Source organism: Zonotrichia leucophrys, unplaced genomic scaffold (genome assembly GCF_028769735.1).
Source record: "Zonotrichia leucophrys gambelii isolate GWCS_2022_RI unplaced genomic scaffold, RI_Zleu_2.0 Scaffold_79_212424, whole genome shotgun sequence".
Taxonomy (NCBI): Eukaryota; Metazoa; Chordata; class Aves; order Passeriformes; family Passerellidae; genus Zonotrichia; species Zonotrichia leucophrys.
The window spans coordinates 111,934-128,036 of NW_026992284.1; the positions used below are offsets into that span (position 1 = coordinate 111,934).

Genomic DNA, 16,103 nt, shown 5'->3' on the forward strand with positions numbered 1-16,103 from the left:
TCACAAAAAAAGGCAAATTACATTAATTAAATTGTTTGAAATTTTAATTGAGATTCATGTTTGTTTTGCAACAGTTTCTCCAAGGCTATTTACGATGAAACACAAGAATCATTTTGAAGGATACTAAATAAAAGCAAAAATCTCAAGAAATAATTTTGCATTTGGAGAAGACTGACTAGAAAAACCTGATTTTAAGCAAGATCTACAGGAATACCAAGAGCATTAGGGAACATCCTTGCAAAAATTCCTCCCTTTACTTAGGGCTTTGAAAACAAAGTTTTTCAGAAATAGGGAGGCACTTCTAATGTCAAGGCAATAATTGAGAATTGGAAGTCCTTATCATCCTTAAACATAGAGCCAGACAATATTTTCTAAACAAACTTAAGATTAATAGGTCATTACTGTAAAGTTATTAAAATTATATTGATTCTTGCCACTGGGATCTGGCACTGTAATTGACAGTCACTCAGTTGTTCCTAATTTATTGGATTAAGAAAATAATGCAATATTTCATAGATGCTATTGTTTTTTTGTCTAATACTGATTAAATATTTGCACTCCTACTTTTCAATTCACATTTTAGCATTCATACCTATGGCTTTTACTTCTAGTACAATGTCTTTGTGTCACATGTCAGAATTTCATTAAAAGAAGTTAGGAACCTGATACCGTATAGACAAGCCTTCTCTATATGTTTAAAAATATTACTTTTCAAAAACGACAAACGACAATTTATAAAAGAAGTGTCTGCTGGTAGCTTTCTTCCAGCTCATGTTTACCACAGATTCTACTGAGCTTTTCCTAATTTAAAGTGTCCCTTTTAGAGTGTCCTGCTGCCTCCACATGGAATGTTTCCTCCCTCATCTCCTCCTAAATTTAATGAAAAAACCCTAAATCAGCAGCTGACAATTTTAAGCAAAAATATAAAGCGCAATATAACATTATCCACATTGCCTTTTATTGAACTAGGTTGAACACTCTCTCTAGGAGCTTTGTGGAAATTTCACTCCTGTTGAAAAGGCACAGTATTTTTGTGCTCTGAGACATCCAGCAACAATGTTTTTTCCCCAGCCTGAAAGTTAGGGACTGCTGTTAGGAAACAGCAAACAAACAGTCTGCCCAGAAAATTCACAGGTACCTGATTATCCACTTACATTAGAACCCACCAGATGTTACTGATTCTTCTGCCAAAGACACCCTGCAAATCCATAACAAGAGTTTGCTTCTATAGCAAGAAGAAAAGAGGCAAAGTTACTCTTACATATACCTAGGGATGAGGTAAATGATACAAGCTGTTCATTATTAAAATCCTAACAAAGCTGTGGTGTTTTCTGTTCCATGGCACTACATGAATGGTAAAGTTATTTTTCACATAGGAGAGGTTTAGTTCTACATGAAGAAAACTAACTTTGGTCCACTTGTCCAGCTTCCTAAGGACAGCATATTGGAAAGGTGACCACAGACTATTGGTTCAAAAACCAATGTAAAAGCTAGCAAAAATAATTGGGTACTTAATTCCTAAAGCTGCACAGTGTGGTCATTTGTCCTAGTTATCCACCTTTTCATTCTGTGTGTCCACTAATTGCTGAGTTTTTAAGTCTTCAGCTTGTTCATGATCTTCCATATCTGCATCATCTACTTGACTGGTTTCATTTTCTTCTGCTTCTCCTTGATCAACACTTTCATATTCTACTTGTTCAAGGTCTGTTCCATCTATAAGTTCTGCCTGTACTTCTTCCACCTGTATTCGACTTACACGCCCAACGTGTAATTGCTCCACATGCACTTCAGCACCTTGTTCAGTCTGAATGTGTTCAACTTCTAAATAACTAATTTGCACCTGTTCTTGCAGTTCCTCCATCTGTGTGCCTTTCACTTGATTTTCCTGTATGAGATCCTGGTGCATCTGTTTCACAGTTACCTGTGCAGGATCCACTTGTACCTGAATTACTGGTAGGACATGGACTTGCTCCACTTGTTCTATTATAGTCATTGATGTTACTGGTTCAGCTTCCATAGCTTCCACTGGAAGAATCTCTTCTGTCACTATTTGTTCTGAAATATTGTGCATGTCTTTGAGATGCCTTCTTAGCTCACTGCCTTGCATAAACCACAAATCACATAAGGTACAGTGGTTGGGTTTGACACCTGTATGTATTACCAAATGATTTTTAAATTGATCCCAGCTGTTAAACACACTGTTACAAACCTGAAACAAAAGATACAGTGTGTTAAACAGTGCCAACAGAAATATAACAAAGTATAGTGCCTATTTCAGATCATGGCTTCACATAGCATAGCGTCTTGCTACTTGGATTAAAAAACTCCACCATGTATGTTAGAGGTAAAAGCAGAGAAATCAGCTTCAAATGAACAGAAGACCTGGTATTTATTTATTTTTAAGATACAGTGTGCTGTTTTGAGTTGTGCATACAGAGGATACCTACAAAATTAATCAGCCAGTACAGCATGTAAAAGCTTTCCTATTTTAACTTTATGTGAAATTCACATACAGATTCACACCCCAATAAATGTCTGATGCTAGAATTTTGAGTAGAAATCTATTTATGTAATCATATGATCAAAGTGCAATTCAAACTGTCCTTTTACTGAAGTTCTAGATGCAGTACTAATAGCCTACTTTTATTTATCAGTTTTCATTTGTTCATGGCATTGTAAGATTTAGCTGGATAGTCTAAACTCTCACATTTTGCCATTTCAAAAAACAATATTTGAGTGATTTTAGCAGATAAAAATCTCTTAAAACTCCATCTTTTTAAGTTTCTTCCAGCTAAAAGTACTGCTTTGACTGCAGACATACTGTTTTCATAAAGCACATGAGCACACTTCCCTTCAGCTGGCAGTGAGGTAAGTAGCTTGAAAACAATACGCAAAGACTGCAGAAATGAATGAGGTGCCAGGGTAGAAGAGAGAAGAGTGGGGTAGAATCAGGCTTGGAGTAAAGAAACGGGGTCAGGACTTTCTGTCCATACAAGTGCTCTTGGCTTCAGAAAGAAGCAAAGAACATGCATTTCACTGTTGGAACCCCTTCACTGTTGGCAAATAATTTGGAAACAGAATGTTCCATCTCCTCAATGTACAGCAACAGCACAAAAGAATGATGGAGTATCTGACAGGGATTAACTCAAGGAATGGGTCTGTGTAATGGAGCTGAATATCTCCATTTTGCTGTTGAAATCTTAAAATCACATTTGTGATGCTAGCAACATGCTTTTTGTATATGTGTGTCCCCATGACTCATGCTTTAGAAAGAAGTTGCACACACAGACTTCTTAAAATACTACCCTTATAGATAAGTACTCAAAATTAATTAGTCATGCATAAAGGTAATTATTATCAGTAATGCCCAAGCACATAATTACTGTTCTTGCCATGTGGCGCCTAATTCAGTTCTCATGGCATTCACTGAAGAGCATCCAAAGTGCTCATCAAGCAAGTGCAATTTTGTTTTTTCTTTCTTGTTCAGTGAGCCAAGATTTTATTTATTGAACACCATTCAAATTCAGTTTTAAACAGAAAAATAAATCAAGAATTTATGCAAGAATTCTTGTAGTTGCTGAGGGCTGAAATAGCACTTAACCCACATTCAGTTATCTGTAAGAGAAAACTACAAGGTGAAGTAATTAAACCAAAGGCTCACCAAGACAAAATAGTATCTTCAGTGAAGCTACTAGGTACAATTTTGCATTATATACTAGTTCTCATGTTCAAAACAAACTTATCTTTTAAGACAAAGGCATGCTCCCAAGAATTAACTTTAGTCAAGTATAACAACTAAGCAATGCCACAGCATCAGGGAAACTTGGATTAAATGAGGAATTTATTCACCTCCTGCAGTATTTGCTGCTTTCTTTGAATAAGATCACTCTTTTTTTCAAAATAACGCCAATATTCAACACTTTTCTTTACTATATGACCCAATTTAACCTCAAACCACAGCAATTCTGTGAGCTGAATAAGGTGAGAGCCTTATTTGAGACTGTCACAGCAGTGGGGCAGCAAAATGGCAAATAAAAATGCTACAACCAACCTCAGCTCTCATATTTTCTAGCTTTTCAGAATCAACTTTTAAAAGCCAAGTAATAGTCTTCTGAACAGCTTTTCACATGTCAGTTGCATAGTAACCAAGTACCCTAGCTATCCAGCTACAGCATTTATATTTGCTTAAAAGACATTACAGATTGTCATCATAAGTTGAAATGACTTTCTAGCCAGTCAGTATATTGGTATTAAACAGAAAAAAATTTAGGAAATTGTCACCATTGAGTCAGAGATGGCACACAGTTCAATCAGAAGGCAAAGTCGCAAATGCCTTGTTTATTTCATCCTCTCTTCTTTTATAGCTTAGTTTGCTATGGGTGGACCTGATTGGTCATTTAATCAATACATTTCACCTGTTTGGCTAATTAACATGACACCCCCATTTGTAAACAATCTTATGAGAAAAACACCACCTGCAGGTTGTTTTAATATTTTGCTATCAATGTTTATCTCCAGCTCCCTAAAGCTTCTCAGGCTGATTCTAGGAAAACTTAGCTGTAGCTTTCTCTCTCTCTGACTACAGAGCTACCATCACAGGAAATAAAATAGTACTTTGTATTTTGGACTTTAGTGAAGCATGCTCACAAGCAGGAAAGGCCTAGGTCTGTGCATCAAGAAGCAGAAAGATTAGTAAGATGCAGATGAACACTTACCTACTCACAAGAATCTAACTGATTAACTATTATGAAGCTCCATATCAGTAATTTCATATTTTAAATGGAACTACTTAGATATAAGAATTTACCTTCATGTCATGGTTGAATGCAGCCTTTATAATTTATTTTGCTAAAAATAGTTCTTGGATACAAAAGTCCACTCTCTATGCCTTTCCTGCTCAGTACTCTCACACTCCCTCCCTCAGCACAGGAAGGTGTCTAGCCTCAAACTCTGCTACTTCTATTACCCACCTGACATTCGTAAAGCTTCTTTCTTCCCTTTTTAGCTCCAGCTCCAGACTGACAGGCTGTCAGATGACATTTGAGTGTACTATTCCTAGCAAAATGCTCATGGCAGTTTGGACATTCAAATGGTTTTTCACCTGTTAAGACAAACACGGGGATTTGTAAGTGTATAAAACCAGCCAGTTTTTGGTCAGCTCTTCCTTTTGTGTAGGTTGATAAATATGCTGTAAAGATGTGGCCAACTGGACTATTCTACAGAAGAAAAAGACATTCTATGTAAACTTTATGTAAATAAAATTGCAAAAACTTAATGTGGAGTCATAACTCTCATTTATAAAAACAAAACAAACTGGACAAAACAAAATAAAACCCACAGACATGATAAAGTAACACAATTCCCAGTGTCATTTAAGGTATATGCAGGTTTTTATGAAAGTTAGGCTATTATTCTGATGAAATATCTTAAAGAAATAGGAGCTATTTCTCTCTTTTCACCTGATAATAACAGTTAAAGACTCAACATTGGTATATACAAAGTGACACATTAAAGAAGGAGGTATTTAAATAATACAAAGTTGTATTTTCAAGAACAATGACAACTTATGCTTGAGAGCTGAAACTAAGCTCCAGAAAAAGAAGTTGGCACAGAATGACCATGAAGTAAAAATGCATTGGTATTAAAACAAACCAAGCCCAGAAATTTTAATTCAAAGTAGTATACTGTTATTACCATTTCAAATAGTAACAAAGAGCAGCTGCTGTCTCTGTTTACTAATTTCATCATGCAGAAATACAATGAAATTCAAGGAAATTAAAGTACAAAAAATTAGTATCAGTGTGTTTCTTCTAAGTCTGATAATTAATCTGTGGAGGTACTGTCATGGTTTGACCAGGAAGGAGTGGGAATTCTGGGAAGCTGTGGTCAAACCAATGAAGGTTTTGGGTTTCATACTGACACCTGGTGTAGCCAGTGGGGTTTGGACACACCTCCGAGAATACACAGGGGTTAAAAGCAAGGCACTGCCCTGGCACTTCCTCTTTTGGACATCGTCGGGCGAAGAGGTCAGATCTCTTCCCCCGCCCGGCCCGCTGCTGCTGGGCGGGGGAGGGGCCGCCATGCGGTAAGCCTGGGGTCTGGACAGAGGTGGGGGTTGAGGGGGCTTTCAAGGATGGAAGGGTGGGGGAGCCCCAAGAGACATCGAGACATCGGGCAGCCAGCTCCCCCCCCCCCCCCCCCCCCCCCCCCCCAGGAGAGAGAGAGAGAGCCGGCAGCACCGAATGTGATGGCAGCCAGCCAAGAGGAGAAGGGGGGAAGGAGAGCGGCCGGCCGCAGCAGCAGCACGTGTGGGAGTATCATCTCGTCCCAGGACAGACAGAGACTGAAAACTTTTAACCCTTTCTTGCATGATTGGGGCCTTGCAAAAATGCTAATCCTCCTCGAAGCTGAATAAGAAGAGAGATAAGAGATGAGATAAGATAAGGACCTGGCCCGGAGAATGTGGAGATGATTGGATGGGGAGAGATGATTTGGAGTGGCCTTTTGGCTGGACTTTTCTCGTAGCTATAGACTCAGTTGTTCCTGTGACACAGACTGCATTTAGAGGGAGGCAGTGCCTCAAAACCAGGAAGGTTCTTCGTGAGGACCCCCCGGCCCCAGGGGGTTGGAAAAATATGGGGGGGACAGAGGTCCCAAAAGCAGAGACTGTGCCTTTTTGGAGTGAGACAAGGCATCCTTAAAAGACAACCCTAAAAGCAGCTCTGGTCCATGCCGTCAGTGGTGAGAGCACTGGGCATGGAAGGACGATGTTACAAGCGGCAGAAGGACTTTTTTTTCTTCCGGGCGGTGCCGAAGTAACAGAGAAGCACACGAGGTTTCAGTGTGTTTCCAGGAGAAGCCTATGGAACGAGAAGGACTCCTTTCCTCTTCATGAACTGATGTTTGAGTATACTAAAGTGTCGTGCCGGGCTGGGCAGTTGTTTTGGGAGAATGTATTGGATTGGGAAAGTCAAGTGGTGGGGGAGAAGGAAAATAGTTTTTTTGTAAGGTTTTCAATTCTTTTTTTTTTTCCTTATAGTCTCTCCCTATTTTCCTGTAGTTTAAGTAATAAAGTAGTCTTTATGTTTAAGTTAGAGCCTGTTTTGCTTATTCCTGGTCACATCTCACAGCAGACACCAGGGTGAGGCATTTTCATGGGGGGCACTGGCTCTGTGCCAGGCTCAAACCATGACATACCAACATCACTAATGAAACAAACTATTTAATGAACTCCAAAAGATGCTGAGACATTTCACTGAGTAACAAGAATCTATTCTAGCTCAATTCAGTTTAAAAGCCTTCATTTTTAGGGATATAGTAATTATTGACAACTGAGACAGAAAGCAAATAAACCTGTATTTTGAGAAATAAAGATATTCAGCACCATCTAACTTTTCAAAGGAAATCCATAAGTAGCCCATAATTCTCACTTATACACTCAAAGACCACAGAAAAACATTAAATGGAGGGAACATTCCCCTTAATGCTTAAAAAAGGCTATACTTTTGGAAACTTTCATACAGGTAATGCAGAGTATGCTGAACTACCATCTGTCTCGCAGATCAAAAATCACAGACATTGCACGAGCAACCAAATACATTGGTGAGCCTAAAGAATGACCCAGGAGGTGATCTCCAGGAGTAAAAAACAGGAGAAGGAAGGCAAGAGACTGGCATGGCTGAGTGGGGAACTGCTGGTCAAACTAAAGGGAAAGAATGAAATGCACAGGTAGTGGGAACAAGAACAGCTATCCTGAGAAGAGTATAGAGATGGAGTTTGGTTGTGGTAGAGATGAGATGAGGAAGGCCAAGGTGAAACTTGAACTGAACCTGGCAAGGGACACAAAGAATAACAGGAAGAGCTTCTACAGGTCTGTCAGACAGAAAAGGAAGGTCAAATAAAGTATTAGCCCCCGATAAACAGGGCTGGAAAACTGGCAACAATAGACAAAGAGAAGGTTGAGGTACTCAACTATTTTGACTCAATCTTCAATGCCAATCTCTCTTCCCACACCTGTCGAATGGATGGACAGCAGGATGGGGACTGGGGGAGCAAAGTCCTTCCCACTCTAAGATCAGGCTCATGACCACCTGAGGAACCTGAATGCACATAAGTCCACGGGACCTGATAAAATGCATCCCAGAGTCCTGAGAGAATTGGCTGATGTAGTTGCCAAGCAACTCTCCACGATATTTGAAAAGCCATGACAGTCAGGTGAAGTCTCAGGTGACTGGAAAAAGAGAAACATTGTCCCCATCTTTAAAAAGGGTAGAATTCACAGAATTCACCGAATGACTAGGTTGGAAAAGACCTTCAAGATCATTGAGTCCAACCCATGCCCTAACATCTCAACTAAACAATGGCACCAAGTGCCACATCCACTCTTTTTTAAAACACATTCAGGGATAGTGATTCCACCACCTCTCCGGGCAGACCATTCCAGAACTTTATCACCCTTTCTGTAAAAAAATTTTCCTAATATCCAACCTATATTTCCCTTGATGCAGCTCGAGACTGTGTCCTCTGGTTCTGTGAGTTGCTGCCTGGTGAAAGAGACCAAACCCCACCTGACTACAACCACCTTTCAGGAAGTTGTAGAGAGTGATAAGGTCACCTCTGAGTCTCCTTTTATCCAGGCTAAACGACCCCAGCTCCCTCAGTCGTTCCTCACAGGGCTTGTGTTCCAAGCCCCTCACCAACCTCATTGCCCTCCTCTGGATGTGCTCAAGCATCTCAACATCCTTCCTAAACTGAGGGGCCCAGAACTGGACACAGTACTCAAGGTGTGACCTCACCAGTGCCAAATATAGGGGAAGGATGACCTCCCTGGTCCTGCTGGCCACACTATTCCTGATACAGGCCAGGATGCCATTGGCCTTCTTGGCAGCCAGGACACACTGCTGGCTCTTGTTCAGCCAGCTGTCGACCAGTGCCCCCAGGTCCTTTTCCGCCTGAGCACTGTCCAGCCACACTGTCCCCAGCCTACAGCGTTGCAGGGGGTTATTGTGGCCAAAATGCAGGACTCAGCACTGGGATTTATTAAACTTCATCCTGTTAGACTCTGCTCATCCATTCAACCGTTTCAAGTCTCTCTGCAGAGCCCTCCTACCCTCCAACAGATTGAGACATGATCCCAGCTTAGTGTCACTCGCAAACTTACTAATGAAAGACTCAATCCCTTCATCCATGTAATCAATGAAGATATTAAACAGAACTGGTCCCAGCACAGACTCCTGAAGGACACCACTGGTGACTGGCTGCCAGCTGGATGCAGCACCGTTCACCAGCACTCTCTGGGCCTGGCCACCCAGCCAGTTCCTAACCCATCGAAGAGTGCTCCTGTCCAAGCCGTGGGCTGCCAGCTTCTCCAGGAGTATGCTGTTGGAGACAGTATCAAAGGCCTTGCTGAAGTCCAGGTACACAAAATCAACAGCCTTTCCTGCATCCACCAGGTGGGTCACTTGTTCATAAAAGGAGATCAGGTTGGTCTAACATGACCTACCTCTCCTAAACCCATGCTGGCTGGGTCTGATACCCTGGCCATCCTGTAAGTTCTGTGTGATGACACAATATAAACCATTCCATAGCCTTACCTGGTATAGAGGTCAGGCTAACTGGCCTATAATTGCCAGGATCCTCCTTCCCACCCTTTTTATGAATGGGTGTCACATTGGCCAGCTTCCAGTCATCTGGAACCTCACCAGTGAGCCAGAACTGCTGGTAAATGATGAAGAGTGGCTTTGCAAGGTCATCTGCCAGCTCCCTCATCACCCTGGGATGGATCCCATCTGGCCCCAAGGATTTATGATTGTCCAAGCAGCTCAGCAGTTCTCTGGCTGCCTCCTCTTGGATAATGGGGGGACCATTCTGCTCCCTGATATCATCGAACAACCCAAGAGGACAGTTATCCTGTAAAGGCAAGCCTTCTCACTAAAAACTGAGTTAAAGAAGGCGTTAAGCACCTCTGCCTTCTCCTCATCTGCAGTTACAAAGTTCCCTTCTGTATCTAATAAAGAACAAAGGTAAGTATTTCTCTTCCTTTTACCATTAATATATTTATAAAAACGTTTTTTTATTATCCTTTACAAAAGTCAACATTTTAAGTTGAAACTGAGTTTTAGCCTAATTTTTTTTTTACATACTCTAGCAACCCTCTGAAATACTACCTGAGAGACCTGACCCTCCTTTCAAAGATAATAGGGTTTTTTATTCCTGAGTTCCTCCAAAATCTCCTTGCCTACCCAGGCTGGACATTTGCCTTGTCGACTCATCTTTTGGCACACAGGGACAGTCTGTTCCTGCACCCTCAAGAGCTCCATTTTGAAACATGCCCACCCTTCCTGAACTCCTTTGTTTTTAAGGACTACTTCCCAAGGAACTCTCTGAATAAGTCTCCTGAACAGGCCAAAGTCTGTCCTCCAAAAGTCCAATGGAAAAGTCTTATTAATGTTCCTCTTGACTTCATCAAATATTGAGAATTTTATAATTTCATGGTCACTATGCCCCTAGCGGCCTCAACCATCACATTTCCCACCAACCCATGTCTATTTGCAAACAGCAGATCTAACATAGTCCCTCCCCTGGTGGGCTCACCCACCAGCTGCAACAAAAAGTTGTCCTCCGCAAACTCCAAAAATTTCCTGGACTGCCTTTTTTCAGCTATATTGAGTTCCCAGCAAATGTCCGGCAGGTTGAAATTGCCAACAAGAACAAGGGCTGATGATCCAGAAACATTCTCTAGCTGCTTATAGAATGAATTGTCCACCACGTCTTCCTGGTTGGGTGGATGATAGCAGACTCCCAGTAGGATGTCAGCCTTATTAGCCTTCCCCCTAATTCTTACCCATAGGCATTCAACTTCATCATTATTAGTTTCAATACCTATGGCATCCACAGCCTCCCTAATATAAAGGGCCACCCCTCCACCTCTTCTCCCTTTCCTATCTCTTCTGAAGAGCTTGTAGCCATCCAGTGCATCACTCCAGCCATGCAAGTCACGCCACCACATTTCCATGATGGCAATTACATCATAGCTCTGCTGTTGCACCATGGCCTCCAGCTCTTCTTGTTTGTTACCCATGCTGTGTGCATTAGTATACATACACCTCAGCTGGGCTGCTGATTTCACTATCTCAGGCTTACCACCCTTGGGCCTGCTTCCAGACAGCCCAACAGCATCCCCTTCCTCCTTCAAACCTATTTTAAAGCCCTCTACACAAGTTCTGCCAGTTCACAAGCTAAAAACCTTCTACCCTTAACAGAGAGATGGAGCCCATCTGGAAAGGACCCTGGGAATCACTGCTCTGTCAGCTTTACCTCTGTGCCTGGGAAAATCATGGAACAGATCCTCCAGGAAAGTTCTGCAAAGGCACATGGAGGGCAGGGAGGTGATCAGGACAACCAGCATGGCTTCACCAAGGGCAAGTTCTGCCTGACCAACCCAGTGGCCTCCTCTGATGGAGTGACTCCACCAGTGGACAAGGGAAAGGCTAGAGATGTCCTTTCTGTGGACTTCTGTAAAGCCTTTGAAATGGAGCCCCCACAACATCTTTCTCTGTAAATTGGAGAGAGAGAATCAATGGGTGGACTCTTAGATGGGTAACAAAGTGGTTGGATGGTTGTGGTTTGACACTGGCCAAACACCAGGTACCCACGAAAGTCATTCACTTACCTTTTCTTGCTACAGTTGGGCAGAGGAGAGGGAAAAAAATTAACAAAGGGTTCATGAGTTGACATAAGGACTGTGAGAAAAACACTCTAAGGGCAACACAGGTTCAAATTTAATGGTATAAAGTAAATTTATTATTAACAGTCAGAGGAGGATGAGATGTAAAATAAGCCTTTAAAACACTTTTTCCCCCTAGTCCTTCTCTCTTTTCCACCAATAGCGCAGGGAGACAGGGCATGGGGGTCTTGGTCAGTTTGTCATTTGAGATCTTTTTTTTGTTCACTCAGGGAGATGAGTCTTTGCTATGCCATGGGGCCCCTCCTGTGGGCAAACTGTCTTCCCAAAACTGTTGTGGTGTGCGTCACTTGTCCATGGGGTGCAGTCTTTTAAGGCTAGGTTGCTCTAGTTTGGAAGCAAGGGTCTTTTTACTCTATCTCTGGAAGCAGGGGCCCCTCTCTCTTTATTCAGGTTTCTTACTAGATAACAGCTTTCTCTGGTATCCACCCACTCCAGCGTGAGCACTTTTCTCATGAGCTGAGAGTGGATTCTGCATCTCTCATGGACGACATGCATTACAGGGAGACAGTTTGTTTCACCACAGTCCTCACTATGGCTTGTAGAGGAATTTCGGCTCCGATGCTTGGAGCACCTCCTACCCCTCTTTCTTTTCCACTAACCTTGGTGCTGCCGTGTTTCTTCCTCATATGTCCTCACTTCCTCCTCTTCTCTGACTAGAAGAAAAATTGCTGCTTGTGGGTACCATTACCAACAAGTTTCACTAATTCAAAGATTCCTGCAGAATCCTGCAGTGCCAAGAAGTTGATTTCGTCCAGGTTCCGCATCAGGGAGTCGTCCACCATGTTTTTGCCGTCGGCCACGCGACCCCGCTGACACCACATAGGCAGTGGCAGCCGCTGCAGCGTTGGCACTATTTAATGCCTTTCTTCAGGTGGGGCACCAGGAAGGAGAAGCTACTGCCCCTGTCGTTTTGCCCGCGGGAAATTGAAAGATGAATTGGAAAGGAAGGAGCCATTTGCAGCTTTTGGAAATGGCTTTTCTCAAGTGTGAGGGCAAGATATCCATGTAAGGAAGAACTTGTGAAATCCCCAGGGAAGTGGACCACTACAGATGAAGATAGCCAGAACTTGAGAGAACTAGCAGTGCTGGAAATCATCTATAGTGATCTAAAGAATGACAGTGTTTCTAAAGATCCAGAGGATGTCCCTTGTGTGGTAGACAGGGTCAGGCGTTCGGAAGATCTCGCAATGTTACGGGAAGACAGGGCCCCTGTTCCCTTAGATAAGAAAATTAACATAGGAATGCAGCCCCCTAAACCAGATGCTGGTAACTTTCCACCCCTACCCAGTAAATTTCCACCCCTTACTAACCATAGATGGTAAAAGACAGACCCCCCATGACGTAGAAAACCCTAGATTATAAAACCCCACGAGAAGAGATAATAAAGGCCTTTGACCGTCCACCACATTGGTGTCTGCGTGCTCTTTGGCCCGAGCGACCCTGGAGAGTTTGGGTCGCCGTGCTGTCTCTCCGAACCAGGTCGCCTGCCTTGTATCAGAAGGCAACACCCTTGAACACTGGCCGTGTGGAGGAAGGTGGTTCAAGGTGCCCCTGCATCATATTCCAGCAGATTGGTATCACTGTATTATCCGCAAATGGATACACCAACTGTAGAGGTGGCGTCCTCCTGGCTCCGAAATGTAGAAGAAACTCTGGCTACTCCCTCATCCCGATGAGCCAGTACCCCAACTTTTAGGGGCAGCCCAAGAGATCAGTCCTATCCAACCCCGGTCAGAGGGAAGGGAAGCCCCAAGAACAGGCCATGTAATGAACTCTGGTTCTTTCTGCGTGACCGGGGGAGGACATGAGGAAGTGGGATGGTGAACCCACCTTTAAGCTGAAAGCCCGTGTCCATGAACTGAGAGGGAAAAGACCTGTTAAGAAGGGGCCACCCAAGAAGACAGTCAGTGTAGTTGACACAGAGAGACCAGAAGACAATCAGCCATCTCCCAGATATAAGAGAACTAAAACCATTTCCTACAGCCCTGATGAGGGCACTTCTGATCTAGCATTGTAAAGGTCAGATAGTGAATACTCTGACCAGGAACAGGAATAGAGGGTCCCTGCCTTCGGCCAGGAGGCAGAAAGAGATGACTGGATATACTGGACTTTGTGGATTTGATGGCCTGGCACATCCGATCCACAGAAGTATAAAGCTTTAGTAGATACTGGTGCACTGATGCCATCAAGGCACAAGAGTGCAGAACCTATCTGGATCTCTGGAATGACAGGGGGATGCCAAGAGTTGTCTGTAATAGAGGCTGAGGTGAGCTTAACAGGGGACAGATGGCAAAAGCATCCCATTGTGATTGGCCCAGAGGCCCCTTGTATCCTTGGCATCGATTACCTCAGGAGAGGGTACTTCAAGGATCCAAAAGGCTATTGATGGGCTTTTGGTATAGCTACAGTGAATACAGAGAAGATGAAACAGTTATCTACCCTGTCTGCCCTCTCAGAAGATCCCTTCACTGTAGGATTGCTGCAGGTGGAAGACCAACAAGTACCAATTGCTACCAGGACAGTGCATCAGTGGCAATGTCACACAAACTGAGACTCTTTAACTCCTATCCATGAACTAATTTGTCGACTGGAGAGCCAAGGAGTAATCAGCAGAACCTGCTCACCCTTCAACAGCCCCATATGGCCTTTGCGGAAGTCAAATGGGGAATGGAGGCTGACAGTAGACTATTGGGGTCTGAACAAAGTCACGCCACCTATAAGTGCTGTTGTACCAGACATGTTGGAACTCCAATATGAGGTGGAGTCAAAACCAGCCAAATGGTATGCCACAACTGACATTGCTAATGCATTTTTCTCAGTCCCTCTGATGTCAGAGTGCAGACCACAATTTGCTTTTACCTGGAGGGGTGTCCAATACACCTGGAACTGACTGTCCCAAGGGTAGAAACACAGTCCCATCATCTGCCATGGCCTGATCCAGACTGCTCTGGAACAGGGTGGAGCTCGAGAGCACCTACAATATATTGATGATATCATTGTGTGGGGTGATATAGCAGAAGTTTTTGAGAGAGAAAATAAAATGATCCAAATTCTTTTTAAAGCTGGCCTTGCCATAAAACAAAGTAAGGCAAAGGAACCTGCACAGGAGATGCAGTCCTTGGGAACAAAATGGCAGGATGGATGCTGCCATGTGCCTACAGAGGTGGTTGACAAAATTGCAACTATGTCTCCACCAGCTAATAACAAGGAAACACAAGCTTTCCTGGGCTTTGTGGGGTTCTGGAGAATGCACATTCCAGGTTATAGTCAGCTTGTGGGCCCCCTCTATCAAGTGACCCAGAAGAAGAACCACTTCGAGTGAGGCCTTGACCAACAACAGGCTTTTGAGCAGATCAGACAGGAAATAGCCTGTGCAGTAGCTCTTGGGCCTGTTCGGACAGAACCAGATGAGCAAAATATACTCTCCACTGCAGCTGGGGAGCAGGGCCTCACCTGAAGCCTCTGGCAAAGAACCGCAGGAGAAACCTGAGGTCGACCACTAGGGTTTTGGAGCTGGAATTATCAAGGATCAGAAGCCCACTATACTCCAACTGAAAAAGAGATAATAGCAGCTTACGAGGGGGTTCAAGCCGCCTCAGAAGTTGTTTGGACAGAAATGTGTCTCCTCTTGGCATCACAATTGTCCATGCTACACTGGATGTTCAAAGGAAACATTCCCTCAAGACATCATGCAACCAGCGTTACATGGAGTAAGTGGGTAGCATTAATTACACAATGAGCCCAAATGGGAAAACCCAATTTCCCAGGAATCCTAGAAGAGATTTTGGATTGGCCAGAAGCCAGACATTTTGGAGCATTGCCTGAGAAGGTGACTTGTGCCCAAGAAGCACCACCATATAATGAGTTACCAGAAAGCAAAAGAAGCTATGCTTTATTTACTGATGGATCCTGCCGAGTGATAGAAAACCATCAGAAGTGGAAAACCGCTGTGTGAAGTTGTACACAACAAGTCATTTAGGCTGCTGAAGGGGAAGGTAAATCAAGACCATTTGCAGAGGTGAAAGCCATTCAACTAGCCCGAGAGATTGCTGAGAGAGAAAAGTGGGCCATACTTTATACAGACTCCTGGATGGTGGTTAATGCCCTATGGAGATGGCTGCAGCAGTGGAAGAAAAGCAATTGGCAATGCAGGGGTAAACCCATCTGAGCTGCTGCATTATGGCAGGACATTGCTGCACAAATAGAAAACATAACTCTGAAAGTACATCATGTAGATGCTCAGAAGTTGTGCCACTGAGGAGCATCAAAACAACAAACGGGTAGATAAGGCCACCAAAATCGGAATAGCTCAGGTGGACCTAGATTTGGAAAGAAAGGGTGAGCTATTTATAGCCCT

At 43.2% G+C, this 16,103-nt stretch overlaps 1 protein-coding gene across 2 annotated transcripts in view; it reads right to left on the reverse strand.

The window, feature by feature from the left end:
* Positions 1–1,196: 1,196 nt before the first annotated feature.
* Positions 1,197–16,103, reverse strand: part of LOC135460658 (zinc finger protein 131-like) — a 31,129-nt gene continuing 16,222 nt past the window's right edge. For both annotated transcript variants that reach the window (XM_064737564.1, XM_064737563.1), the window contains 2 exons: positions 4,971–5,101; positions 1,197–2,209 (listed from right to left, as the gene is read on the reverse strand). In XM_064737564.1, the coding sequence (XP_064593634.1) occupies positions 1,547–2,209; positions 4,971–5,101 (794 nt within the window). In that variant the 3' untranslated portion in view covers positions 1,197–1,546. The remainder of the gene's footprint in view (positions 2,210–4,970; positions 5,102–16,103) is intronic.